We start from the raw sequence: 27,418 nt of genomic DNA on the forward strand, positions 1-27,418 counted from the left end.
AGGCTGGAGTCAGCAGTACCTCAAGGCTGGAATAGGCAGGGCAGCGGCCAGCAGCCTCGAGGTGGGATGCGGCTGCGAGGGCTATCTGCATTGCTGGCAGCGGTGCTGTGTCGGGCTCAAAGAACGGCGGAGAGTCAAGAAAGTGGTACTGTGGTCTGGAGCAGTGGGCTGCATGCTGGCTTGGGCACCCATGGCAGGCGTGTCAGCTGGGAGTGCGAGGCAGAGCGGCGGTCAACGCCAAGGCTCCGAGGAACTGTTGACTGAGGGAGTTTCCCTGAAAAATAGGCTGGAGGACTCTCGGTACCATCTGTGGCCCGGTAGTGGATGGAAACCTCAGAAGGCGGTGTGGCGGAATGCTGCAGCATCCTCTGGACGGGGGAGCGGTGCTCCTGAGCCAGGAGCCACTATGCTGGTATGGACTTTTCCATCCTGTCTTACTGAGCCCACAGACTGGAATCGGTCTATAAACATATTCCGTTCACTATTACCTTTTGTATATTCAGTTGAAGTAGTTATTTGAAAGTCTAATGTAATGTTATGCTGTTAATTTGTAAGGATTAAAATTGTAATTGGGAGGCTGGGACAAGATGGCGACCTGAGTTTGTGATGGCTGCGCGGCAGTTGCTTGCAGTGTCCCCTTGCCTTGGTGCCATTTTTCCCGCTCCTTTGTTTTGTCTTATGTATCTTCTTTCTTCTTTGGCTTGGGTTCGCGGACGAAGATTTATGGAGGGGGTAAAAAGTCCACATCAGCTGCAGGCTCGTTTGTGGCTGACAAGTCCGATGCGGGACAGGCAGACACGGTTGCAGCGGCTGCAGGGGAAAATTGGTTGGTTGGGGTTGGGTGTTGGGTTTTTCCTCCTTTGCCTTTTGTCAGTGAGGTGGGCTCTGCGGTCTTCTTCAAAGGAGGTTGCTGCCCGCCAAACTGTGAGGCGCCAAGATGCACGGTTTGAGGCGTTATCAGCCCACTGGCGGTGGTCTTATGTATAGTATTGTGTTAAAAAGTAACACCTTGTCCTGGAGAAACTCAGTCTTGTTTTTATCACTATTTTATGCTTTAAAAAAATAACAAGTAAACTCTGACTGAATGTAAGATTCAATGAAAGACACAGGGAGTATCTGTCAGTGGTTTGCAGGACCAGTAAAACAAAACATGAATGGGGCTTCACTTCTAAACCTTACCCATAGTCAAGATGGGAAACTCTACCTTGAAATGAAATATTCAGAACTGATTGCGCACAATTGTTGAGATACTGATCAAATAGACACATTCTATTCCAGGTAAAACAGACAAGCTTTCCAGCCAACTTGTTACTTGTCTTTCCAGGTTTGAATATGAAGGCTAAGAAAATAAGAAATTAAATCCATAATTTGATTAACCATTTTCATGTTCTCCAGCTGTAAATAAATCAGCATCGCAGGTTGAGAGCAGCAAGGCAATGTGCAGAATGTGCATGTAAGAGTAAAAATGTTGATGTAATATTTGTTCATGTCTTTCCGCTCTCAAATATCTGAAGTTTTATCATACTTGGGTCTTGTGTTATGCAAGTTTGGATGCACCTGGCCTATTCCTTCATTCCCCTACTATACAAAAATCTAAAAATTCCCAGATTCATTACTCTCTGGGAAAAGCAGTTCTTCTTCATCTACTCCTCCTGGGTCCTCTTGTGCTTGTCTCACCTACCAGTGGGAACAATTTTTCTGCCTCTATCTTATCTATGCTTTTCCTAATTTTATGTTTCTATAAGATCCCCACTCATTCTTCTGAATTCCAGTGAGTTTATTGTCAGGTGAATCAGTTGCTCCTCTAACCTCTCATCTCCAGCTCTTCCCCCCCCCCACCCCCCTTCCAATTTATAGCATCCAATCAACCTACCAACATGACTTTGGAACATGGGAGGGTATCTGGGAGGAATCAACCTGGTCATAGGGAGAATATACAAACTTCCTACAGACTGCAGCGGAAATCCGAATTGAGTTTGGATCGCTGGTGGTGTGAGGCAGCAGTTCTATTAGCTGTGACACACAAACAATGTGGTATGGCCTGTGGAGCCAACTGACTAATTTTAGCTTCAATGCTGGGAATGTTGGCCTGGGAGGTACCATCAATGCTGCCAATGCGAAATATTCTTCATCCATTTGAAGGGTATGCAACCTAATGTCAGAGTCCTCGAAACCCAGTGTCTCAACTCCACTTACATCCATTTGGTTCCAGAGTCTGAATCCAAATTTATTGTCATAAACATGTCACAAAAGTCTTTGTTTAGCAGCAGCGTTAAAGTGCAAGTATTGCCATTGTCGCGGTCATGTACTTACCTTCGTCGGGTGCGGTGCGAGCCGCCAACTGATGACATCAGCGATGGTTCATGCAGGGGTAATGGCACGCATGCATGGGTGGGTTAAGCGCCATTCTACGGGTGATGAATCTCAGATGCAGGAGGAGGAGAGTGAGGTCACCCGTGCGGCAGTGAATCAAAGAGAAGGTCAGAGGAGTTGAGCTGGATGGTGTGAGTTGAAGAATGCAATGTTGTGCCTAGTGAATAATAAAAGAAAGTTGACTTCATTGTGCAATGAAAAAAACGAGTGAGTGTATTTTTTTATTGACTTACATGTAAGCTGTGGTAAATCAGTTCCGTTACACTATAAATTACATTTTTGTTTAATAAGTGCACAAAGAGAAAGTCTGTGGCAGAGGGGAAGAAGCTGCTTTTGTAAAGGGTGTTTGTCTTCAGTCTCCTCTACCCAGGAATTGTCAATCCTGCATATTGTACACAGGAATTGTCAATCCTGCATATTGTACACAGGAATTTGGACCTCGATCCCACAGAATTTTTTTTTCTCCGTAAGATGACTCTTCAGCACGACTGATTGTCAAAAGGGACAAATCGCTTCAGTTGATTTGTTCATTCTGACCCATTGCTTATATTCTGCTCAGTTCAATGGCATTTTCCCCTTCAAATAGAAGAGAGATAAGTTGATTAGAACCTTTGAGAGTATTTCAATAACAGATTATGATTTTCCCATTCCAGGTACAAATCTATGAGCTGGAGGAGCACAAAATTGAATCATGGCGAGGTAAGAATGGTTTTTAAAAATCTTTTACTCCCTTTCATCTTTTCCAACGTATCATCTAGAGGAGCCATTGTTCTTCTGAGAGCAATGCTGATCGCTTCCTAAATCCAGGGTTACTGCAGTCAGAATCTGAATTTATTGCCATGAATATATCACAAAATTTGCTGTTTTGTGGCAGCAATGTGGTTCAAATATTGTTCTGAAATTACATTTAAAAATAAACAAATCAGTGGAAAAGAAGAGAAAATGAGGTAATGTCTGTACTTCATCGTCCATTCAGAAATCTGATGGCAGAGGGGAAGAAGCTGTTTTTGTCCTGTTGGCCGTTTCTCTTCAGGCTCCTGTACCTCCTTTCCGATGGTAGTAGTGTGAAGAGGGCATGGCCCGGGTGGTGGGAGTCCTTGAGGATAGAGGCTGCTTTTGTAAGACACTCCACTGGTGCCCATGATGGTGTTTCATGGTTTAACCCAACTTAGAGCTACAAGCTTTAGTAGAGTTTACTTGTGAAACTATTAAAGATCTAATTTAGAAGCCAAGTTGCAAAGGTTATTGATAAATTTAGTAATGTGCAGATATTTTGTATGGTATTTGTGAATAAGCCTGTAAGATGCAACCAAAATCCTTGTAGATCTGTTTATGTTCCCTTTATTTAAAAGCAGCTCATCTGCCTCATCCTTACAATTGTTTTGAATTTCACTCACTTTTTTTCTCTGTTCTGTTGACAAAGAATCTAAAATTTCTGCTCAGTAACCTCTGCACTTTTTTTTTGGAATATTTTATTTATAATTTTTCAAACTCAGAGTCAACAATCCACAATAATCCAAAATTAAAAAGCATACTACATTCTCCAATTATATACAAGCTTCACCGTCGAGTCCAATTTTCCTCCCTCCCATCCCCCCACTTTTCACAAAGACAAAATTAAAGGGACAGTCACCCTAAAGAAAAAAAGGCAGCAATAAATTAGCCCTCGTCCCTTATTCTTGTAACATTTATCAGTATCCCTTTATGCTCCTGTCAAGTTAAGGACATAAGGACCAAAAAAAAAGCGCACGGAAAAATAGAACCAGGGTTATAACAGTCCGAAAACTGTTAAACTCTGACCTTTGCCAGAGTTGCTAAACTCTTTGTTACTCAGTTGGATGTAAATACATTGGGTTTTTTTGGTAAGCACAGCATAGTATTGTTTTAAAAGGTACGGGATGATCCTTCTAAGACCTACCCTTTCTCTGAACATATTTGCTCCATTTCTAAGTAATTTCATTTGCACAAACCATTGTTTTCCTTATTAAAAGTTACTGCAATTGGGCATTTGTTTTCTCGAATGATCTTGGAGTTTTCCAAAGTTTGATTCATATCACATATGCATTTTAAAGTGGTTTATTTTTATACATTCTTGAAGGTGCAAAAAAAGACCAAACATTCCAACCTTGATGAAGATCAACTAAATTAAAACTGAATCAGCTGTTTTTTTTCCAAAATGTTTGTCACTGGCATTTTATTTGTAAGGACATTTCTTGGGCTTCCTTCGGTCTATTGAAACTAGGTTTTGATTTATTATTTGTTCCAAATGTTCACAGTCATCACTTTCCCCTGTCATTACAAGCACACAGCACTTTTTTAGTCTTTACAATTGTGCATCAACAGTCATTGAACCTTAGTTCATATATGAAGCAAGATGTTGTAGGTTCTGACCTCTATTCTGAATCTGATCTACAGATTCGTGTTAAAATTTCCAGTCTGAATGAAATGAATCTCAAATTATCTCAGAGGAATTCTTTTTTTCAATATTTTATGTATAGTTTTTCAGGTTCGGACTCAGTAATTTATAACTTTGTCATCAACAGTCATTACAAGTCTATATCATTTATAACTTGTCCTCATCTAATCTATACAAATTTTCAATCGAATCCAAACCTAATGCCCCTTGCCCTCTCTCCTTTCCCCCCCCCCACCCCATTCCCTGAACATCAAACACTTAATACACAAACAAACAGACAACCAAAAAAGAACATTTAGACATCAAAAGATCCATAACATGGGAATAAATCATATTGGGGAGTTATGAGTCTGGCCCGGTGTAGCTGCCAGGGATCAGGCTGATTTTCCTTTGTTCCCTGATTTTTCCTGGCTGGACTGAGGCAGACCCCTTGTTTCTCTCTCCCCCCCCCCCCCCATATTGGGAAACAATTAGGGTGAGCTGGCCCCCAAGGCAAAGTTATTCTTCTCACACTCATGGTCATATATAGATAGTTCAGGTACGGCTGCCAAATTTTTTGGAAGATGCCGTACCTTCCCCTCATGTTATAGGCAATTTTATCTAGGGAACACAGGCTTGCATTTCCCTGTTCCACTGTGCAATACTCAAACAAGAGTCAGACTTCCAGGTAGCTGCTATGCACTTCCTGTCACCGCCAATGCAATCATTATGAATTAAATTTGGAATTTGGACAGCTTCATTGTAAGTCTTATGTCAATTATGTTACCCAACAGGAACAACTCTGGGTTCTGTGGGAATTCCTTACCTATAATTTTCCCTAGGACTTAGCCTAGCTCTGCCCAGAAGGGCCTCACCTTGGTACACGTCCAGGTCCTATGCACAAAGGTTCCTGTCTCAATGCCACATCTGAAACATTGATCTGACAGTTCCGGCTTGGACCTGTTAATCTTTTGCGGTGTCACATACAGCTAGTGCAAGAAATTATACTGCACCAGCCTGTACCTTGCATTGATTTCTGTCATCGTACTAGTCTGACACAAGTCGGACCACCACCGCTCATCAATCGTTGTTCCTAAGTCCTACTCCCACCTTTATGGAGACCTTGCTTGGGTCCTTCCGCTTGGAGCAGGAAATACATTGATGAAATGAATTTCCAGGTGATCCCCTTTTGAATCAAGGTTTCTACGTCACTGCATTTGGACCCAATTTGTCCTGTAAGAAAGATCGTAACTGAAGGTAGCAGTGGAATGGCTTATTTTTAAATTGTATTTCTGCCTAAGCTGCTCAAATGACATTAATTGTCCCTGCTCATAACAGTCCTCTCTGCACCTGACGTCATTCATACTCCTGGTGTCTAGGATCTTGTTACCCACCCTCAAAGGTATCAACTGGTTTGGAGTCAGGGGTGTTTTTGGAGATAGCCCCAGTTTTATTCCTAAATATCGATTAATGTCAATCCATATGTAAATAATTTGCTTTAATATGGAGCTGTCTGTTTTTCCAGATAGTAATTTGGCAGCCTATTTGTAAATAAAGTACTCTGCTACCCTCTCGCCCACCAAGGGCAGGCCAATTTGTTCCCAGAATGGTACATCTCCCCCCTCCCCTCATTCTGCGCCCCCCCCCCCCTCCACAAAAGAGTGGCAGCCCAATAATATTTTTAAAGGTCTGGCATCCTTAATCTGCCCAGACTGTAATCCCAGGTCAATTTCTCTATAGAGACCCTGGCTAACTTTCCATTCCATTGGAATGCTCTTAACCGTGAGAGCAAGGTTTGAAAGAAACCCTTGGGCAATGCCACTGGCAAGGTCTGACAAAGATACCGTACTGGAGTCTCAGCAGCAAATTCATTTTCACTCAGTTGACCCTGCCCACCAGTGTTATGGGTGGGAACATCCATCTATTTAGATTTCCTCAATCTTTCTCAGCAAGGTGGTATAATTTAATTTGTACAAGTTATTTAAGTAATTATCTATTTTGTCTCCTAGGTACTTAATCCCATTTTGGGGCCACTTTAGATAGCAGCTTTTTTTTTACATTGACTATAGTTTCCTCCCATAAGTGGCATAATCTCACTTTTGTCCCAATTTATCTTGTACCTGGAGACCTCCCCATAGTTCTCCAGAGTAGGTTGCAGAGAAGATTTACTAAAATGTTGCCTGGATTTCAGAATCTAGATTACAAAGAAAGATTGAGTAGATTAGGTCTTTATTCATTGGAACGTTTAAAAAAATATATTTATTAGTATCGTTCATACATTTCAAATTAACTTGCAATATCATTACGTAATAGATACTACATGATTTTCAATTTTCACCCTCCCCCACCTCCCACCATCTTAACCCCTACAGATGGAAGAAAAAGATAGAAAAAAAATGAAAAGAAAGAACACATTCATCATAATGATTATAACCACTTTAATAATACCATAATATATTTCTTGTTGAAAGTACCATATTTTCAGGGGGGTGATTGGATTAGAGGTCTGGATTAGTTTATATTCATAAATCTCATATAAGGCTCCCAAATTTGACAAAATTTGAAATAATCATCTCTCATATAGTAATTTTTTCTAATGGGAGACAATATTTTATTTCATTGAACCATTCTTCTATTTTTACATTATTTTCCAATTTCCACATTTTAACTACACACTTTCTCGCTATTGCTTAACTCATAAATCTCTTTTTATATTTATCTAGTTCCAACTTAATGTCTTCTTCGTATCTACAGTAAAACCTCGTTAGAACGCAGTAGTTGGGGTCCAAGATTTCATACTGTTTTACAGCCAAGTTGCGGAACGGAGGCATATATGTCAAGGCTGGGGTTATTGGCTCGGGACGTCAGGGCTGGGGCTGCCGGTGTGGGACGTCGGGGCTGGGGCGGCAGGTGAGGGACGTCAGGGCTGGGGTGGCAGGTGCGGGACATCGGGGCAGGGGCTGCCGACGCGGGACTATAGGGCAGGGGCTGCCAGCCTGGGACGTCGGGGCAGGGGCCCAGATCTGGATGAACTGTGGACAGCCTGGTCCGCAGGTTGCGGCCAAACATGAGTTCAGCTTGGGTATGTTTTGTGGTAGAATGCAGAGTGTTTCTGTATCCCAATAGGAAATCTGCAATTTTGTGTGTCCAGGAGGCATTTAGAAGTTCCATTGTTTTCATTTCGTTTTTGAATGTTTGTACAAAACGTTCTGCCTCCCCATTAGTATTTGGGTAATAGGATGCAGATAAAATTTGTCTGATTTTGTCATGCATAAATTTTTAAAATGTTCTGATGTAAATTGAGACCCATTGTCTGTAACAAATTCATGAGGCAATCCATAAGTGGCAAAGATAGCTCGTAGACAGTCAATCGTGGGATCTGCTTTGGTATTTTTCAGCTGTGAAACTACTGGCCATTTAGAGTGTGCATCCACAGCTATTAGGAAAGTCTCACCCAAAGGTTGTGTTAAATATATCAAAACATAATCTACAAACAAATTTCACCTTAATTTCAGCTTTCACCTTAATACCTTTAATATTACTATCTTGCCTAATCATCTGAGCCAAAGGTTCAATAACCAGTGCAAATAGAGCTGGTGACAAAGGACCGCCTTAACCATATAACCATTTACGGAGCGGAAACAGGCCATGTTGGCCTTTCGAGTCCGCACCGGTTCACTGATTTTGTGCGCCCTCTTCAGGCATTGGTCCCGGTAGATCTTCATTCAATAACGATGGGCGAATTCAATGCAGGTGGAATCAGATAATAGCAAAACTATGAGCAAACAGATTGACTGTCTGTGTACCAAAAAAAGTAAAACTTGACGAAACTGGATTTATTAAGAAAAGACAAATTGATTTAGGGTTTCTGCCAAGGCACAATCTGAGGGATCAGTTTCCACTTGGAAAGGAACATCCTCGTTAATGGACGAGAGTGCAGCTTTGGCAATATCAGCTTTAATTCTCTTGAAATGGTCTGGATAACATAAAAGGTGAAGATACCTGTCCATTTGTCACAACCCTAGCAGTAGGATTTTTATATAAACCCTTAATCCAACCAATAAAAAAAGGCCCAAAATTAAATTTAAAAAAAAACTCCATTCAAAGGCCTTCTCTGCAACGAGAGAAATTACCATTGTTTGGTCAGATTGCTCCTGAGCAACATTAATTAAATAAATCGACTTTACAATATTATCTGTTGAATATCGATTTTTAATAAAACCCGCTCGATCTACATGAATTAAATCTGGTAAATATTTAGCTAATCTATTAGCTAGAACCTTGGCAACAATTGTATAATCTACATTCAATAAGGAAATAGGTCTATAAGATCCTGCTTTTAATGGGTCCTTATCCTTCTTAAGAATAACTGTAGTAATTGCTTTGGAAAAGGAATCCAGAAAAAGACAGCTCCGTCACCTGTTTCAAAACATCCATCAATAAAGGAATTCATAAGTCTTGAAATTCTTTATAAAATTCAGAAGTAAAACCATCGGCTCCTGGAGACTTCCCACCAGGCATAGATCCATCACTTCTTTAACAGTAAAGGAAGCATCTAAATCCTTAATATCCTTCAAAGAAGGTAAAACTAAATCAGACAAAAAATTATCAGTTTTAACTTCATCTTCCAACACTTCAGAAGTATACAATTTTTCATAAAATGTACGAAACACATCATTAATTTCCTGAGGTTTATATGTAATCATTGAATCATGTCTGATAGCACTTATTGTTCTCGAAGCTTGCTCCATTTTTAACTGCCAAGCTAAAACTTTGAGCTCTCTCACCCAACTCATAATATTGCTGTTTAGTTCTCTGTAATAATTTCTCAAATTTATGTTTGTAAGGAATTATACTGTAATTTCATATTAATTAAATGTACTTTCTTAACTTCCGTAGAATTTCGTTGTAAATCCTTTTCCAAAATCTCAATCTCCTTCTCCAATTTACTAACCTCAGCCATATGTTGTTCCTTAATTTTAGCACGATAACTAATAATTTGTCCCTGTAATTTACTATCAACTGAGCCAGTAATTATTTTCAAAAAAAGCTGTATTTGATCTCTTATAAATTTACATAATTCAGGATTTTTCAACAATAAAGAATTACATTTCCAACAATAAACATTTTCAATTCTCTCCGAACCTGTACACGTAATTAAAAACAAAGAATGATCAGACCAAATCCTACTCTTATATTCACCCTTCAAAACTCAACCTTGTAATTGCGCTGATACCAAAAATAAATCTATTCTAGAATAAGAATCATGATGGAATGAATAAAATGAAAAATCTTTCTCCTTAGGATTTAGATTTCTCCATATATCTACCAAATTCTGATTAACACCATTAACTGTGTAGCTACTTTGATTCCATTAGCTGCTTAGCTACTTTGATTCTGATTAAATGGATCTAAACAACAATTAAAATCACCGCCTACCATAGTTTTATCATATGCCTGATTTAAATTTTAAAAAAAGAGTCCAACATGACATAAACATTCATTAAAGTCCAACATTCAGAAAAATGTTTACAATTAACAATTAAGAGTCTACCAACTGACTCAAAAACTGATTCTAATTTAAAAGCTAACTTTTTATTAATCAAAATAGCAACTCCTCTTGCTTTGGGATTAAAAGAAGACACTATAACTTGCCCTACCTAATCTCTTTTTAATTTCTGATATTCCTTTTCAGTCAAACGTGTCTCTTGCAAAAAAGCGACGTAAACCTTCAATTTTTCAATATATGCCAATACTTTTCTCTTAATCGGATTATTAATCCCGTTAGCATTAACAAAATTTAAATTAGCCATTAAGTCATATCTATAAAGACCCCACCAGAAATGGCAAAGCACCTCCCCATGGCTCCAACACAAACAAAACCAAAGAAAAGAAATAGTGAAAACCCCCCCCCCATTTTAAAAATGGCCAATGCCACAAAGTGGCCAATGACTTGGAAGGATCGGTAGTTGGACCACCGATAGTAATATAGCAATATAGCAAAATCACTTCAAGTATGAAATGCTTCTTCCAAATCTCGATTAGCCTGATCATCATCAATTCCAATATCTCCGATTCCATCTCTCGCTTCCCGTTCTTCCATTTCTGAACAAAAACAGGGCTGTTGGGAAAACCTTTCTTGGCTTTGCACCTGCTTATTATTAGATGAAGAATTTGCAAATGTAAGAGCTTCAGCATCATCAGTAAAATACTGAGATCGGTAATCTCCATAAAAAACTTTAAGCACAGCAGAATAATGAAAAGCAAATTTGTGTCCTTTCTTCCACAAAACAGCTTTACCTGAATTAAATTCTTTACGATGTTTAATTACAGCCTGACTCAAATTAGCCGAGAAAAATACTCTATTATTTATAACCACTAAAGGGCCCTGATTACTTCTCGCATTTTGAACAGCTAGTCTTAAAATCAACTCTCTGTCTTGGTAGCGCAAGCGGACCAAGAATGTGAAGCTTGACCGGGAAGTAGTTTCTTTCTTATTGATTGTTCAGACCATTCACAAAATATGCTGTTCCCAAACCTTCGGGAATCCATTTCTGAAAAAACTGATCCGGGTCTGGACCTTCAAAATCTTCCAGAAGACCAACAATTTTAACATTACATCTCCGACTTTGATTCTCCAAGACATCAATCTTCTTCAATAAATCGCTTTAGTGAATTTCCAAGCCAGTAAACAAATCCTCCATCTGTCCCATCCTTTCTTTACATTGGTCCACATCATCTTTACAGTCAATAAATTCTTCTTAAATTTATCCTGAAACTTATCCACCGTTTTCAAACACTTTGCCACATCCATTTTAATAGAATATATTTCCTCCTTTATATCAGCAAACTGTTCCTTGATAACTGAGAATCCTTGACTCATTTGAATATCCATATTCTCCATCTTCTGAGACAAATCAATGGATAAAGTTGGATCTGAATGGTGAGGGTCAGACTTAAACTTTAAAGTCTGCTTCACCATGGGCCTACCCTTATATATGACGGTATCCTCCTCCTCCATAGCTTGTACCTCCTCTTCTTCCAGTCCAGCAATGTCCACCTCTTCCTCCTCCATCGATATGGAGGTCGCCTCGACCCAACTACCTTTGAAATCTTTGGAGAGTCTGCATGATAGATTGGAGCAGTACGGTGAAGTATTGGCTTATAAAATTAACTGGAAAAAGAGTGAAATTATGCCTTTAGATGGAATGGATTATTCTTTCTGTAGACATTTTGTCAAATTTAAGTGGTCGGATCAGATTAAGTATTTAGATATTACGATAGACAGTAATTATAATCATTTATATGAGTTGAACTATCTACTTTTATTCTCTAAAATTAAATATGATTTGGATCGGTGGAAAGATTTACCTATAACATTAATAGGAAGTGTTAATTGTATCAAAATAAATATCTTTCCTCAAATTCAATATCTTTTTCATATAACCGTATAACAATTACAGCATGGAAACAGGCCAATTTGGCCTTTCTAGTCTGCATTGATCCAAGTACCCTCCTCTAATCCCACTTACCAGCACTCTGCCCATATCCCTCCATCCCCCTCCCATCCATATACTTTCTTAAATGACAAAATTGACCCTGCCTCCACCACTTTTCCTGGAAGCCTATTCCACACGGTAACCACTCTCTGAGTAAAGAAGTTCCCCCTCATGTTACTCCTAAACTTCTCCATCAACTCTCAACCCATGACCTCTTATATCTATCTCTCTTATTCTCAATGGGAAAAGCCTCACACTTATCCATCTCTCCTACTCTCAATGGGCAAAGCCTTTCCGCATCAACTCTATCTATCCCTCTCATTATCTTAAACACCTCTATCAAATCCCCTCTCAGCCTTCTACGTTCCAAGGATTAAAGACCTAATTTACTCAAACTTTTCTTGTATTCCAGATGCTGAAACCCAGGCAACATTTTTGTAAATCTCTGCACTCTCTCTATCTTGTTAATATCCTTCCTATAAATCGGTGACCAGAACTGCACACAGTCCTCTAAATTTGGCTGCTCCAATGCCTTGTACAGTTTCATCATTACTTCCCAACTCCTATATTCTATGCACTGATTTATATAGGCAAGCGTACTAAAGGCCTTCTTCACCACCCTATCCACATACGCTCCTACCTTCAGAGAACAATGCACCATTATTCCTAGATCTTTCTGCTCCACTGCATTCTTCAACACCCTCCCATTTACCACATATGTCTTGCTTTGATTATTCTTTCCAAAAGGAAGCACCTCACACTTATCAGCATTAACCTCCAACTGCCATCTTTCTTCCCACTCCTCTAAGCAGTTTAAATCCCTCTGCAATCTTTGAAAACCCTCTTCATCATCCACAGTTCCCCCTATTTTAGTATCATCTGCATATTTACTAATCCAATTTACTGCCCCATCCTCCAGATCATTAATATATATGACAAACAGCAACGGTCCCAATACCGAACCCTGAGGTACACCGCTGATCATCGGCCTCCATCCTGACAAACAATGATCTACTACTACTCTCTGGCACCTTCCTTCCAGCCACTGTTGAATATATTTGACTATCTCCAAATTAATACCCAACTAACCTCCCATGCGGAACCTTATCGAAGGCCTTACTGAAGTCCAGATAGACAACATCCACTGCTCTACCCTCATCAACCTTCCTAGTCACCTCTTCAAAAAATTCAACAAGATTGGTCAAACACGACCTTCCACACACAAACCCGTGTTGAGTGTCCCTGATCAGACCCTGTCCCTCCATATACTTAATATATACTATTCCTTGCAAGATTCCTCAAATATTTTTAAGGATCTGAATGCTTTGGTGAGAAGGTTTTTTTGGAAAGGTAAAACGGTCAGGGTGTCATTACAGAAATTAACTTGGAAGGATGCAGTAGGAGGGTTGTAACTTCCTCATTTTCAGAATTATTATGAATCGGTACAGTTGAAATTTATTAACAGGATGTTTGAAGTGGATAAACCTTTGATATGGGCTAATATTGAACTATCTCAGATTGGTGAGAAGAAGTTGGATCAGTTTATTTATAGATGGAATTCTCAGTTATTAAGTAATTATAATTTGCCTGTGTTGAAAAATTTAATTGAATTACGGAGTAAAAAAAAATGAAATTATAGGCACTCAAGGTAAATTTTCAGGTAAAACTCCTTTGTTTCAAAATAAGCTTTTTCCTTTTACACTTAATAATCAACTTTTGAAGTTGTGGGATCAGAAAAGTATTAAATTAGTAGAAGATTGTTATGAAGAAGGATATTTTATTTCATTTCAAAAAATGAAAGAGAAATATGAAATATCTTTTCTCTTATTATCAAATTAAAGTCCGATTGTTGGATAATGTTGGACGTACGTTACGATTACCCGGGCGGTCTAAATTTGAAATTTTATTTACTGATGGTGGCAAGAAAGGATTTATATCTGAGATGTATGCTTTATTGCAGAATAAAATGCATAAGATGGATGTTTATAAATCTAAATTAAAATGGGAACAAGATTTGCCCATATTTATTTCTCAAGATGACTGGATGAATCTATGTGAGGATAGTATGACTAAAATTGTAAATGTAAGATACAGATTGGTTCATTATAATTTTCTTCATCAATTATATATAACCTCGGAGAAATTAAGGAAATATAAATTTTTTTCTTCTGATTTATGTTTTAGATGTCACAAGGAGGTTGGTTCTTTTTTACATTCTACTTGGTTATGTGAGATGGTAAAACTTTTTGGAGTAGATTTAAGGAATTTTTAGAAGCTATTTTTAAAATGAAAATTTCTCTTGATCCTTTAGTATTTTTATTGGGTTATATTAAGAAATTGAGTTTGGAATTAAAATTACATTTCAAATTGCTTTTTTGAGATTGGCCTTAGCTGTGTCTAGAAAATGTTTGGCAATTACTTGGAAAAATGAGACTAATTTGAGTATTCAGCGATGGCATTCAGAAATGAGATCTTGTATTCCGTTGGAAAAGATAACATATAATTTATGCAATAATTATGTTTTTTTTTGTTAAAACTTGGAGCCTGTATTTGGAATATATGGGGTTGAATTATTAATTTTCTTTCTACACATTGATGGTGTTGCTCTGAACCATGGCAAATAATTGAAGACTTTTGTGTTTTGTGATCTCTTTTTTTCTTCTTTTTTTCTTTTGGGGTAGTTTAGAGGGGGGTGGGGAGGGCTGGGTGGGTTAGGGTAGGGGAGTGGGGGGTTGTAAAGGGTATCATTTATTAAAATATCATGTATGTATTATGTTTTTCATATTGTATGATTTTCATAATAAATAAAATTTTCCAAAATAGAGGTAAGTCTCACCCATGAATGGTCCAGCGAAGTCTACATGAATCCGATGCCAGGGTTTGGACAGCCATTTCTATGGGTTAGCTTCGGCTTGCGGCATTTTTGGCTGCATTGACTGACGTACTTTGCATTCTCTTACTGTTGTTTCAACATCTTTGTCTATGGAGGGCCACCAGACATGCATCCGGGCCAGTGTCTTCATTCGTACCATTCCTGGATGGTTGTGGTGCAGTTCTGATAACATGGTAGTTTGCCATTTGGCTGGAATAATGATATGGGTATCCCATAGTAAACATCCTTCTTTGACTGATAGTTGATGGCAGCATGTGTGGTAAGGTTTTAGATCTTCTGGGATTACTTCAGATTCGGGCTACCCATTAAGGGTGAAGTATAGGATCTTGCTTAATGTTGCCTCTTTTCGGGTTTCCTTTGCGATCATCTGGGTTGTAATGGGCAGTTGTGAAGTTGTTCTTGGTTGATCGCTGCTACCTCTGCTGTCCATTTAATAACTTCTCATTGTTCTGTCTGAGGTAATGGCATGTGTGATAAGACATCTGCATGGCTGTTAAGTGTTCCTGGTTTATGTTTTATATCATAGTTATCCGCATCTTTGAATTCTGGCCGCAGCTAATACTGGTATACCTTTGGGTGGTCCCAGGATTAAACTAAGAGGCTTGTTGTCTGTGATCAGGGTGAATTTTTTTCCGTAAAGATATTGGTGGAATTTTTTTACACCAAAACCTATTGCCAATCCTTTTTCTAGTTGGGCGTAATTGCGTTCACTTGTGATTAATGTTCGTGAAGCGTACGCTACTGGTTGCTCACCTTTTTCTGTGATTTGGGATAGTACCACTCCTAGTCCCACTGGTGAAGCATCCACGGCTCATGTAACTTCTTGACTAGGGTCATAGTGGATCAGCACCTTATTTGTTGACATTAGTATCTCCTTCAGTTGATCGACTGTGTTTTTAGTTTCTGTATTCCAATACCATGTTTGATCTTTCTTGAGTAATTGGTTCAACGGGCTGCATAGTGTAGACATATTAGGGATATGTTTTCGGTAATGATAAACAAGTCCAAGGAAGGACTGTAATTCCAATTTGTTAGTTGAGTATGGGGCCTTGCGAATGGCTTCTGTTCCTGCTGGATTCATTTGCACCCCTTTGTTGTCGATTGTTATCCCAAGGTATGTTACTGAGGGGCGCATGAAGACACATTTGTCCTTTCATAATCATGTTGTAGTCTGGTTAAAACCTTTTCAAGGTTTTGTAAGTGTTCACTATCATTTCGGCCCGTATGATGGTATCATCTAGGTAACACCCAACTGAGAGTCCATGTAGTAATTTGTCCGTTGTTGCTTGAAAAATCGCAGGTGTTGCTAAAATTCCGTAAGGCCCGTGTACAGGTGAATAGTCCCAGATGGGGATTGATTGTCACCTATTCCCTTGATTTTTTTTTTGTCCAACACTATCTGTTGACATACTTGTGACAAATCTAATTTTGTGAATTTTTGCCCTCCGTTTAGTGCTTGGAATAATTCTTCTGTCTTGGGCATTGGGTATTTTGAGTGATGGATTGATTGTGATTTTGTGAATTTCATCATTTGCTTTTCAGCAAAATGTATTCGGCATTGGATGCTGCTGGGGGGAGCAGCCTACCAGGGACGAGTCGTGGGGGTCAGGTCTCTGGCACAGGGGCTGCCCCTGAGGCTCAGAAGGGAAGGAGGGATAAGAACAGGGTAATTGTAGTTGGGGAATCACTTGTCAGAGGGACAGATAGGAGGTTTGTTGGATGAGATCGGGGATCCAGGTTGGTCTGATGCCTCCCTGGTGCCAGGGTCAGGGATGTCTCTGATCGAGTTCACAGAATTCTGCAAGGGGAAGGTGAGCAGCCAGAAGTCGTGGTCCATGTGGGGACCAATGACTTAGTTAGAAGTGGGGATGAGGTCCTGAAACAGGAATACATAGAATTAGGCAGGAAGTTAAAAAACAGGACCTCCAAGGTAGTAATCTCTGGATTGCTGCTGGTGCCACGCGCTAGTGAGGGTAGAAATAGGAGGATGAATCCGTGGCTAAAGAGCTGGTGCAGGGGGCAGGGGATAAGATTTTTGGATCATTGGGATCTCTTCTGGGGAAAGTCGGACCTGGTCAAAAGGGATGGGCTCTACTTGAACTGGAGTGGGACCAATATCCTGGCAAGCAGATTTGCTAGAGCTGTGGGGGAGGGTTTAAACTAGTTTGGCAGGGGGGTGGGGAGCAGAGTTTGCAAACAGTGTCTAGGGTGCATGGCCACCTAGTTAAGAATGATAAAGATAACAAAGGAAGGATGGAGGTTAAGGTAAAAGGTAGAATAGGGAATATATGTGAGGGTCATTCTCTGAAATGTGTGTACTTTAATGCAAGGAGCATAGTGAACATGGAGGATGAGCTTAGAGCATGGATTGGCACTTGGAATCATGATGTTGTGGCAATTAGTGAGACCTGGTTACAGGAGGGTCAGGACTGAAAACTAAATATTCCAGAATACAAATGTTTTAGATGTGATAGAACAGGGGGGTTAAAAAAAAAAGGGGAGGAGTTGCTCTGCTTGTGAAGGAGGACATTACTGCCGTGAGGTGGCAGGATGGTTTGGAGGGATCGTCCAATGAGGCTATTTGGGTGGAATTGAGGGGTGGAGGAGGCATGAGGGTACTAATAGGAGTATATTATAGGCCACCAAATGGGCCAAGAAAATTGGAAGAACAAATTTGTAAGGAGACAGCATATATGTGTAATAAATATAAGGTAGTGATCATGGGAGATTTTAACTTCCCTCACATTGATTGGGATACCCATACAGTAAGAGGGCTGGATGGGCTAGAGTTTGTCAAATGTGTGCAAGATGGTTTTCTTAATCAATACGTAGAGGAACCAACTCGGGACGGTGTAATACTGGATCTCCTGTTAGGGAACAAGATAGGTCAGGTGTCTGAGGTTAATGTTGGAGAACGAATTGGGTCTAGTGATCACAACTCTATTAGTTTTAGGGTAGTTTTAGGGAAGAGCAAAGAAGGACCTAAAGTTGAGGTTCTGGATTGGAGAAAAGCAAATTTTGAAGGAATGAGAATGGCTTTGGGGAGTATTGAGTGGGACATGATTTTTTCAGGAAAGGATGTAAATGAAAAATGGAGAATATTCAAAGAAGAAATTTTGAGGGTACAGAGTAGATATGTCCCAGTGAGGATCAAAGGAAAGGCTGGAAGTCATAGGGAGCCTTGGTTTTCGAGGAATCTTAGAAATTTGGTTAGGAGAAAGAGGGAGGTGTACAAGAGGTATAAACAGCAGGGTGCTGAGAAATTGAAAGAGGACTACAAGGAGTGTAGAAAAAATCTTAAGAAAGAAATTAGAAAGGCCAAAAAGAGGCACGAAGAGGCTTTGGCAGATAGAGTAAGAATAAATCCAAAGGGTTTCTATGGGTATATTAAAAGTAAAAGATTAGTGAGGGATAGAATTGGACCCCTTGTAGATAGGGAGGGTAGGCTGAGTGAGAAGTCAGAGGAGATGGGGGAAATTTTAAATGATTTCTTTTCCTCGGTATTCACTAGGGAAAAAAATATTGTACCAGTTGAAGTAAAGAAAAATAGTGGGGAGGTCATGAATCATATAAGGATAACCGAGGAGGTAGTGATGGCTGTGTTAAAAAAGATAAAGGTGGATAAATCTCCAGGTCCGGACTATGTATTCCCAAGGACACTCAGGGAGACTAGTGTACAGATAGTGGGGCCATTAACAGAGATATTTAGGATGTCACTGGTCACGGGGGTAGTGCCAGAGGATTGGAGGGTGGCTCATGTTGTTCCGCTGTTTAAGAAAGGGTCCAAATGTAAGCCAGGAAATTATAGACTGTGAGTCTGACGTCTGTGGTGGGTAAGTTGATGGAAAGTGTTCTGAGGGATGGCATTTACATATATTTGGAAGAACAGGAATTGATAGGAAATAGTCAGCATGGATTTGTCAGGGGTAGATCATGCTTAACAAACCTTATAGAGTTTTTCGAGGGGGTTACAAAAAAGATTGATGAAGGGAAGGCTGTGGATGTTGTCTGTTTAGACTTTAGTAAAGCTTTTGACAAAGTTCCCCTCAGGAGGTTAGGAAAAAAGGTGGAGGCATTAGGTATAAATAAGGAGGTAGTGAATGGATTTAGCAATGGTTGGATGGGAGGTGTCAGAGAGTAGTGGTAGAAAATTGTTTGTCAAATTGGAGGCTGGTGACTAGTGGAGTTCCTCAGGGATCGGTCCTGGGTCCACTATTGTTTGTTATATATATTAGTGATCTGGAAGAAGGGGTGGTAAATTGAATAAGTAAGTTTGCAGATGATACAAAGATTGGTGGTATAGTGTACAGTGAGGAAGATTACTGTAGCTTAAAAGGAGATTTGGAAAGCTAGAGGAGTGGGCTGAGAAATGGCTGATGGAATTTAATAAGGAGAAGTGTGAAGTGTTGCATTTTGGAAAGGCAAATCTAAATAGGTCATATACATTGAATGGTAGACAATTGAGGAGTGCAGAGCAACAAAGGGATTTAGGAGTTATGGTAAATAGTACCCTCAAGGCTGATACTCAGGTAGATAGAGTGGTGAAGAAGGGATTTGGAATGTTGGCCTTCATAAACTCTTCATAAAGAGTTGGGATGTTATGATGAAATTGTACAAAGCATTGGTGAGGCCAAATTTGGAATACTGTGTGCAGTTTTGGTCACCAAATTATAGGAGGGATATAAACAAAATAGAGAGAGTGCAGAGAAGGTTCACGAGAATGTTGACAGGATGTCAGGGTTTGAGTTACAGAGAAAGGTTGAGCACCCTGGGGCTTTTGTCTCTGGAGCGTAGAAGATTGAGGGGGGATTTGATGGAGGTGTTCAAGATTTTAAAAGGGATAGAGAGAGTCAACGTGGATAGGCTTTTTCAATTAAGAGTGGGGGATATTCAAACCAGAGGTCATGGTTTGAGATTGCAGGGTGGAAATTATAAGGGGAACATGAGGGGAAATTTCTTCACGCAAAGGGTGGTTGGGATGTGGAATAAGCTTCCGGCAGAGGTGGTTGAAGCAAGGACGTTATTTACATTTAAGGAAAGACTGGATAATTACATGGAGGGGGGAGGATCGGAGGGGTATGGACCAGGTGCTGGTCAGTGGGACTAGGAGTGTGGGGATTTGTTCTGGCATGGACTAGTAGGGCCAAACTGGCCTGTTCTGTGCTGTTATGGTTATATGGTATGGGTACGATGGGGGTTGCCCAATCACGGTTCTAATAGGCCTTCGTGTTTTAGTCTGTTTAATTCAGCCTCATTTTTCCCTTTCATAGCAAATGGGACTGTTCTGCATTATCTTTTAATTGCAGTTTGGTTTGAATGCCTTTGATTTTCTCCAATTCTTGTTGGAAAACCACTGTGTGGTTGTTGAGGATTTGGTCGAGTTCTGGCTGGGAGGTGTCTGTATTGAACCGATTTCCAGCCAGTCTAAGGAGTGTGTTCTAACCAGTTTCTTTCAAAGAGGGCTGGTCCCTGGGTATCTACAATGTAGAGAGAGAGTGTTTTTGGTTGCTGTATTGTACTTGGACCAGTCCATTTTCCAAACACTGTCTCCTGTAACAGATCTTAAGAGTTATTTCAGTTGTTTTTACCGGGAGGCGTGATAGCAAGTGTTCCTTTACATGTAACAGCATGAGGGACACCTCTGCCCTGTGTATAACTCCATCTTCAGGGGGGTGTCCATTTATTTTTTGCTGTATTTCCTCCATTTATTCCTCGTATGTGTAATATCTCAGCAGCTGAAATTTCAGGAGCTTGAAAGTCAGCCGTTGGGCTGTTATCATCTCTCTCTCTCTCTGCAATTGTTTTGACTTTAGCTGCCTGTTTATTCGCAGACCACCTGCGCTTCAGAAGTGAACATTTAGTTTTGATGTGTCCTTCTGTTTTGCAATGGTTGCATTTAGAATATGTGAAGAAACAGTTTTCTGGTCAGTGGCTGAGCTTGTTAATGAACACACATGGTTCTTTGCCAGAAGGTTCAGTTGATAAGTGAACCAAGGAGAAAAACTACCTAGGCTTCAGTTATCCAAATTTTCAAGTTCAAGTTTACTATCATCCAATTGTACAAGGACAACTTCCCCTGGTCTTCGGTGCACGCACGCACACACACACACACACACACACACACACACACACACACACACACACACACACACACACACACACACACACACACACGCACATGACATACAGACAAATGGTACAAATGCAGGACTTATCTAAATATAAATAAATAAATAGATGCTGTTGAATAAATAGTAGTCTCAGAGGGTTTGCGTGACCAGTTGATCAGTCATTCAGCAGTCTTGCTGCCTGTGGGAAGAAGCTGTTCGTCAGCCTGGTGGTTCTGGCTCTGATGCTTCTGTATCTCTTTCCTGATGGGAGTTGCTGTAAGTTGCAGGGTGGAAGGAGTCCTCAATGATTTTGCGCGCCCTCTTCAGACAACGATCCTGGTAGATCAGGTCCTTTCTGCCACTCTTACAGTCCAATGCTCTACAACAACTGTACCACACTTTGATGCAACTGGCCAGGATACTCCTGAAAGAATTCCTGTAGAACACTGACAGGATGTTGGCCGGACACCTTGCCTGTCTCAGTCTTCTCAGGAAGTGCAGTCACTGTTGCGCCTTCCTGACAAGTGAAGAGTTGTTGTATGTCGAGGATAGGTCACTTCTTAAGTGAACTCCAAGGAATTTCATACTCTTTTGTCTCTCCAATACCGAACTATTAATATGTAGTGCAGGGTGGTCGGCCCTGGTCCTCCTGAAGTCTACAGTCATCGCCTTTGTCTTGTCCATGTTGAGACTCAGGTTGTTATTCAAGCACCAAGTCATGAAATTTTCCACCTCTTCTATGTATTGTGACTCATTGTTGTTGCTGATGAGGCCAACGACTGTTGTGTCATCTGCAAACTTGGTAACACTGTTGGAGCTGAATCTGGCGATGCAGTCGTGGGTAGGTAGAGCGGGCTGAGCACACACCTTTGAGGTGCTCAGCGTGACAATGCTCAATGTTCTGCTGCTGACCTGGACAGACAGTGGTCTTTCCATTAGGAAGTCCAGAACAATGCTTTAAGATATCTATCAATCTGATTTGTCCCAAGTATTGACTGATGCTGGTATGAACTTTGATGGCAACTGACCACAGCTCTGGGAGTCCAGTCTACTCCATACTTTGGTTCCTCACCCATTCCATCTCCATGTTTTGCGGTTTTGCGATACAAGTTCTGGAAATGTATCTGCTGCCACTTACCATGTTTTCAGAAGACTGGGTTGGCAGGATTTCCAAAAGAAATACCCTCCCAGCATTCATCTTGTCAAACCTTCCCTGGGCTTCCTGGGGCATTTCAATTATATTTCAAAATTTTGTAATTCACTCTAGTGCTTTGTATCAATAGATCAGCCATGATCGTATTAAATGGCGGAGCAGGCTCGATGGGCCAGTTTTGGCCTACTCCTGTTCGTACTTCCTATGTTCCCACAGTTGTCTAGAGAAAGAGCGACTGTGTTTGGACAGCTTATTAAATGAGTTGAGTTCTGCTCAATTTGCATCTATTTTAGGTGAAAAGGGAAGATGTAATGTTGTTTCCTTATCAGAGTCCCATGTTGGTAGGAAAGAAGTTAAACAAGAAAATCTGCAGTCACTACGATTGCAGTTTACACTAAAAATCCTGTGCCTTACTGCTTTGTTCCAGCTGGACTGGACTTGCTCACAGCAGACTTAGCAGGCTCGAAACTCACAACTGTAAGCTCTCCAGTTATGTGTGACTCTGTTAATAGGTGAACTGTTAAGACATTAAAAGTCTGAAAATGTTTCCAATTAAGCTAACCTGAACACTAGTTGCTTAATATTTGAATGAGAATTTGGATATTTTTTTTATCAACAGTAAGAACTGAATGGATAAAATTATGATTGCAATCAGGCACTAAGCTATGCTCTCTCATAAGGAGCAGGGCAATGACAATCAGTCAATCAAATCCTTGAAGGAACAATTTGTATCTTTTTAATCTACTTCTGTGTAATTTCTACTGCCTCTTCTCAAATAAAGCCGTCTCTTCAAGATGTTAACTTTTATTATCGATGCTGCCTCTGTCAAACATAGTGGGTCATTTCAATTTTTGCCTTCCACCAGAAAGTGACATGATTGATATCTTTCATCTGATGAGCCAGGACCGAGTGGGACTTGGAGGTGTGAATGTGAACCCAGGACTGGCAAATGTAATGCTGAAACCTCAATCTAAACAAATCTTTTATAGCAATGTAAAATCACTTTCAGGGTGTTGGTTGTATAGGTTGAACTCCTTTAATCCAGCGACGTTGGGACCCGGCCATTGCCGGACCATGGAAAACAGAAAATAGCTATCAATGGTGCGGTAGGTGTCTCGAGCAGACTCATTTTCTGAGCTGAAAGGATCAAATGTATCACAAATCAAATGGCGGTTAGTTTTGCGGTTAGTGCAATGCCTTTACTGCGCCAGCGATTGGGACCGTGGTTTGAATCCCGCGTGGTCTATAAGGATTTTGTACCAATGGCAGGTGCCAGATTATGAGAGTTGCCGGACCACGAAGCGCTGGATTTAAGAAGTTCAACCTCTATGAACAGATGCTGTCTAAACTATTCTTGCAGATTAATGTTTATGCACAGAATCTGACATGTGCCTTTTTTTTGTCTTCAGAGCTTTATTTACAAGAAACATTTAAGCCTTTAGTGAACATAACACCAGATGCAAGGTAGGTACACCACCTGGCATGATGTGCAGTATGGTTTGTTTTGTTCATCTTTATCCATAATACTTCTGTGTAACAATGGAATAAATGGAAGAACTAGTGGGGAGGAAACACCACTAGAAGTCTGCTTTGGCCAGCAAATAGCCAAAGGATTGAACGGTACAGAGGGGTAAGTTGACTTCCATTATGTGGTGTTGCTTTAGCTGTCTGGTTAGCAGTAGATTCAGTACATTGTTCGACAAGCTGCGTATGTGAAATTTTCCACTTCAATTCTCAGAACACTTTTGAAGATATTTTTCTAACTCCTGACAACCTTTACTTTTTATAACCTGCTTACCTTTTGTTTCCCATTTCTCATGAAAGGTCATTGACATGAAACACTCTTGTTTTCACTCTCTATTCCCAGAGGGCTACCAGTCCACTGGATTAATTCAGTGCATTGCTCTCAAGTTAGTTTGCCATTTGTATCCCTTGGATTTGAAATCATGTTGTACAGTTAATTACATAAAGGTAGTGAACTGGCAGGTTAGTTCAGTTCAGTGTCAGGTTTAAGAAAATAGTGCTAAGTTCTAAACCAATACAGCTGGAGTTGGCAGTTTTGATTCATATCATCTTCCTGCATTATCTTTCTGACCATTGTAGTTGCTTATTCGAATCATATTTCCTCACAGAAACATCTTATTCAATACGTGTCTGACTGTATATAATGTAACCATGCAAAACAGTGTTTCTCCAGGCCACGGTGCACACACATACACACAATACATGATAATCACACACACACACACACACACACGTATATATAATACACATATATATATATATATATATATATATGGCGTGTTATATGGCGAGCTCTCCACTGGCCACCGTGACAGAGGTGCACCAAAGAAAAGGTACAAGGACTGCCTAAAGAAATCTCTTGGTGCCTGCCACATTGACCACCGCCAGTGGGCTGATAACGCCTCAAACCGTGCATCTTGGCGCCTCACAGTTTGGCGGGCAGCAACCTCCTTTGAAGAAGACCGCAGAGCCCACCTCACTGACAAAAGGCAAAGGAGGAAAAACCCAACACCCAACCCCAACCAACCAATTTTCCCTTGCAACCGCTGCAATCGTGTCTGCCTGTCCCGCATCGGACTTGTCAGCCACAAACGAGCCTGCAGCTGACGTGGACTTTTTACCCCCTCCATAAATCTTCGTCCGCGAAGCCAAGCCAAAGAAGAAGAATATATATATATATATATACAGGGATTCCCGAGCCACCGGTCGTAAACCGAAAATTCGTAAAGCAAGGACCCATTGACTATTGGAGGAAATTTTCGTAGAAGTGAAAACTCTCTATAATTTCTTTGTAAAAGCAAACTTAGGTTTCTTTGTATAAGCAAATTTTTGTAAAGCGAGTATTCGTAAAATGGGATTTACCTGTAATATAAAATAAATGTATATAAATATTTTAGAATAATTTACTGTTATAGGAGACTGTTCATCAGTCTCACAGCCTACGGAAAGAAGCTGTTCCTCAGACTGGCAGTCCTGATTTTGATGCTCCTCTACCTCCTTCTTGATGGTAGTGGGCAAAGATATTGTGTGATAGATGGAAGGAGTCCTCAATAATTCTTTGACCCCTGTCATTAGAGAGGAAAGGAAAGGAAGACTCATTGAACTTCTCTGCCATTTGCTGACCCTCTGATTTGACTTTCAGTCTGATGCTTTGTAGCTACAATTTCAATACAGTGAGCAGCCAGACAGGACACACCAGTTGTGCCACTGCAAAATAGAGTCAAAATGGGGGTCGGTAGCCTTATGAAGTGTAGACACTTTCCATTATTAGTGCTCTACTCTTCAGGGTGGAACTTGAAGTTATGAGATCCTTAATCGAGAGGTGAGAGTGATGTGGGCTGAGGCACAGCTGACGGTTTTTGCTTTGCCAGTGACATGTTTGAGTGCTTTGTTCTTGCAGCCTCTTTGATGCAGTGTATTCGCTCATTAAGAACAAAATTCACCGGTTACCTGTCATCGACCCTGTCAGTGGAAATGCACTTTATATTCTCACTCACAAAAGGATTCTAAAGTTCTTGCAGCTTTTTGTAAGTATTACCTCCCAAAATTTCATTAGTTGACTGCGTATCAGTGTGTGTATTTGTGCATTTTATTAAAAATACTGCAGGCAGTATCAATAAGGCAATATTTATTAACTCACATTTCAACCATATTTTATATTCTAGATGAGAATATCCTTGTTTCTTTGCTCTGGAGGTCTGGCGTGTAAAGAGGATTAACCTGACCCACATCATTTCCTCGACTTCAGACTTCTTTTTGATATTTTGATTTTTAAAAATTTTTTATCATCTATAAATTACATTCAGAGAATACTTTCCTTCATGGGCAGGGATTTCAGAAGTCCACCAGAAGTTAGATCAGTTTTTTTTAAACATTTTTGTGTTTTTTTTTGCTTTTCTGTGTTTTGTTTTGCTTGTCCTTGAGAAAGCTGTGGTGTTGGGTCATTGTCTTCTGCTGTTGTATCTCTCATTGTATTGTCATCCCAAATTAATTGATGAGCATTCAGAAGGAAATAAATTCTCCAGTTGTTTGTTTCCCCTCTTACTAAGGGGAGAAAATAATTTAAGTAACTTGCTTGAAAGTACTAACACAATTCATCTGACTGGAGATTTAGACCAGTTGTGGAAAGAGCATTGAAACAAATTAATTTTAGGACTGTAAAATATTCTTTCATTCCCCTGTAGGTCTCTGAGATGCCAAAGCCTGCCTTTATGAAGAAAACACTGGAAGAACTTGGAATAGGAACATACCTTAATATTGCCTTTATCCATCCAAACACTCCAATTATAAAAGCCCTGAGTATATTTGTAGACAGGAGAGTTTCTGCATTGCCTGTTGTGGATGAGTCAGGTTGGTGGTTGATCTTTTTTACACTTTTAGCTTTGCTAATGGTGAATAGAAATTGTATTGTTATCCTTGAGAAAAACAAAATATCATAGGACGGAGTCTGGAAATGTTCAGCAGGTCAGGTGGTGTATGTGGAGAGAGAAACAAAGAAAGTTTGAGGCTAATTACATTTCAGGTGAACTGGAAAATATGGTAAAAGTTATGTAAAGTAGAAGTCAAAAAAATCAGATGCCAGAAATCCAGACCACCCAAGAATCTGGACTTTTCAAAATCTCTTAAACTTTTGAAATTTAGTGAGCTTTTTTGTGCATGGGTAAGCACACAGATGCACAGCGGAAACAAGCGACCACGCTTCTTGTCTTTATTTTTCTTTTGAACTACTCATTTTGATAAATGAAGCATGCTGAATTTGCTAATGAGTAAACTATCAAAATTTACCTGTTCATCTCTTCTTTATTCCTCTTTAAAACTGAATTTTAAAAGTACTGCTCGAGAATCTCGAAAATCCGAACTGATCCAATCCACGAGCTGCACCTTTGACTCTAGAGAACAATTACAACTGAAAGAAATCTTTTTTTCTTTACAGATGCAGATATTATTTGCATATTTATAGCTTTATCCTGC

At 40.0% G+C, this 27,418-nt stretch overlaps 1 protein-coding gene across 7 annotated transcripts in view; it reads left to right on the forward strand.

The window, feature by feature from the left end:
- LOC138751903 (5'-AMP-activated protein kinase subunit gamma-2-like) overlaps positions 1-27,418 on the forward strand; it is a 621,068-nt gene that overhangs the window by 580,281 nt on the left and 13,369 nt on the right. For all 7 annotated transcript variants that reach the window (XM_069914838.1, XM_069914837.1, XM_069914836.1 and 4 more), the window contains 4 exons: positions 3,027-3,072; positions 23,833-23,887; positions 25,848-25,974; positions 26,632-26,797. In XM_069914838.1, the coding sequence (XP_069770939.1) occupies positions 3,027-3,072; positions 23,833-23,887; positions 25,848-25,974; positions 26,632-26,797 (394 nt within the window). The remainder of the gene's footprint in view (positions 1-3,026; positions 3,073-23,832; positions 23,888-25,847; positions 25,975-26,631; positions 26,798-27,418) is intronic.

This window comes from Narcine bancroftii, chromosome 1 (genome assembly GCF_036971445.1).
Source record: "Narcine bancroftii isolate sNarBan1 chromosome 1, sNarBan1.hap1, whole genome shotgun sequence".
Lineage (NCBI taxonomy): Eukaryota > Metazoa > Chordata > Chondrichthyes > Torpediniformes > Narcinidae > Narcine > Narcine bancroftii.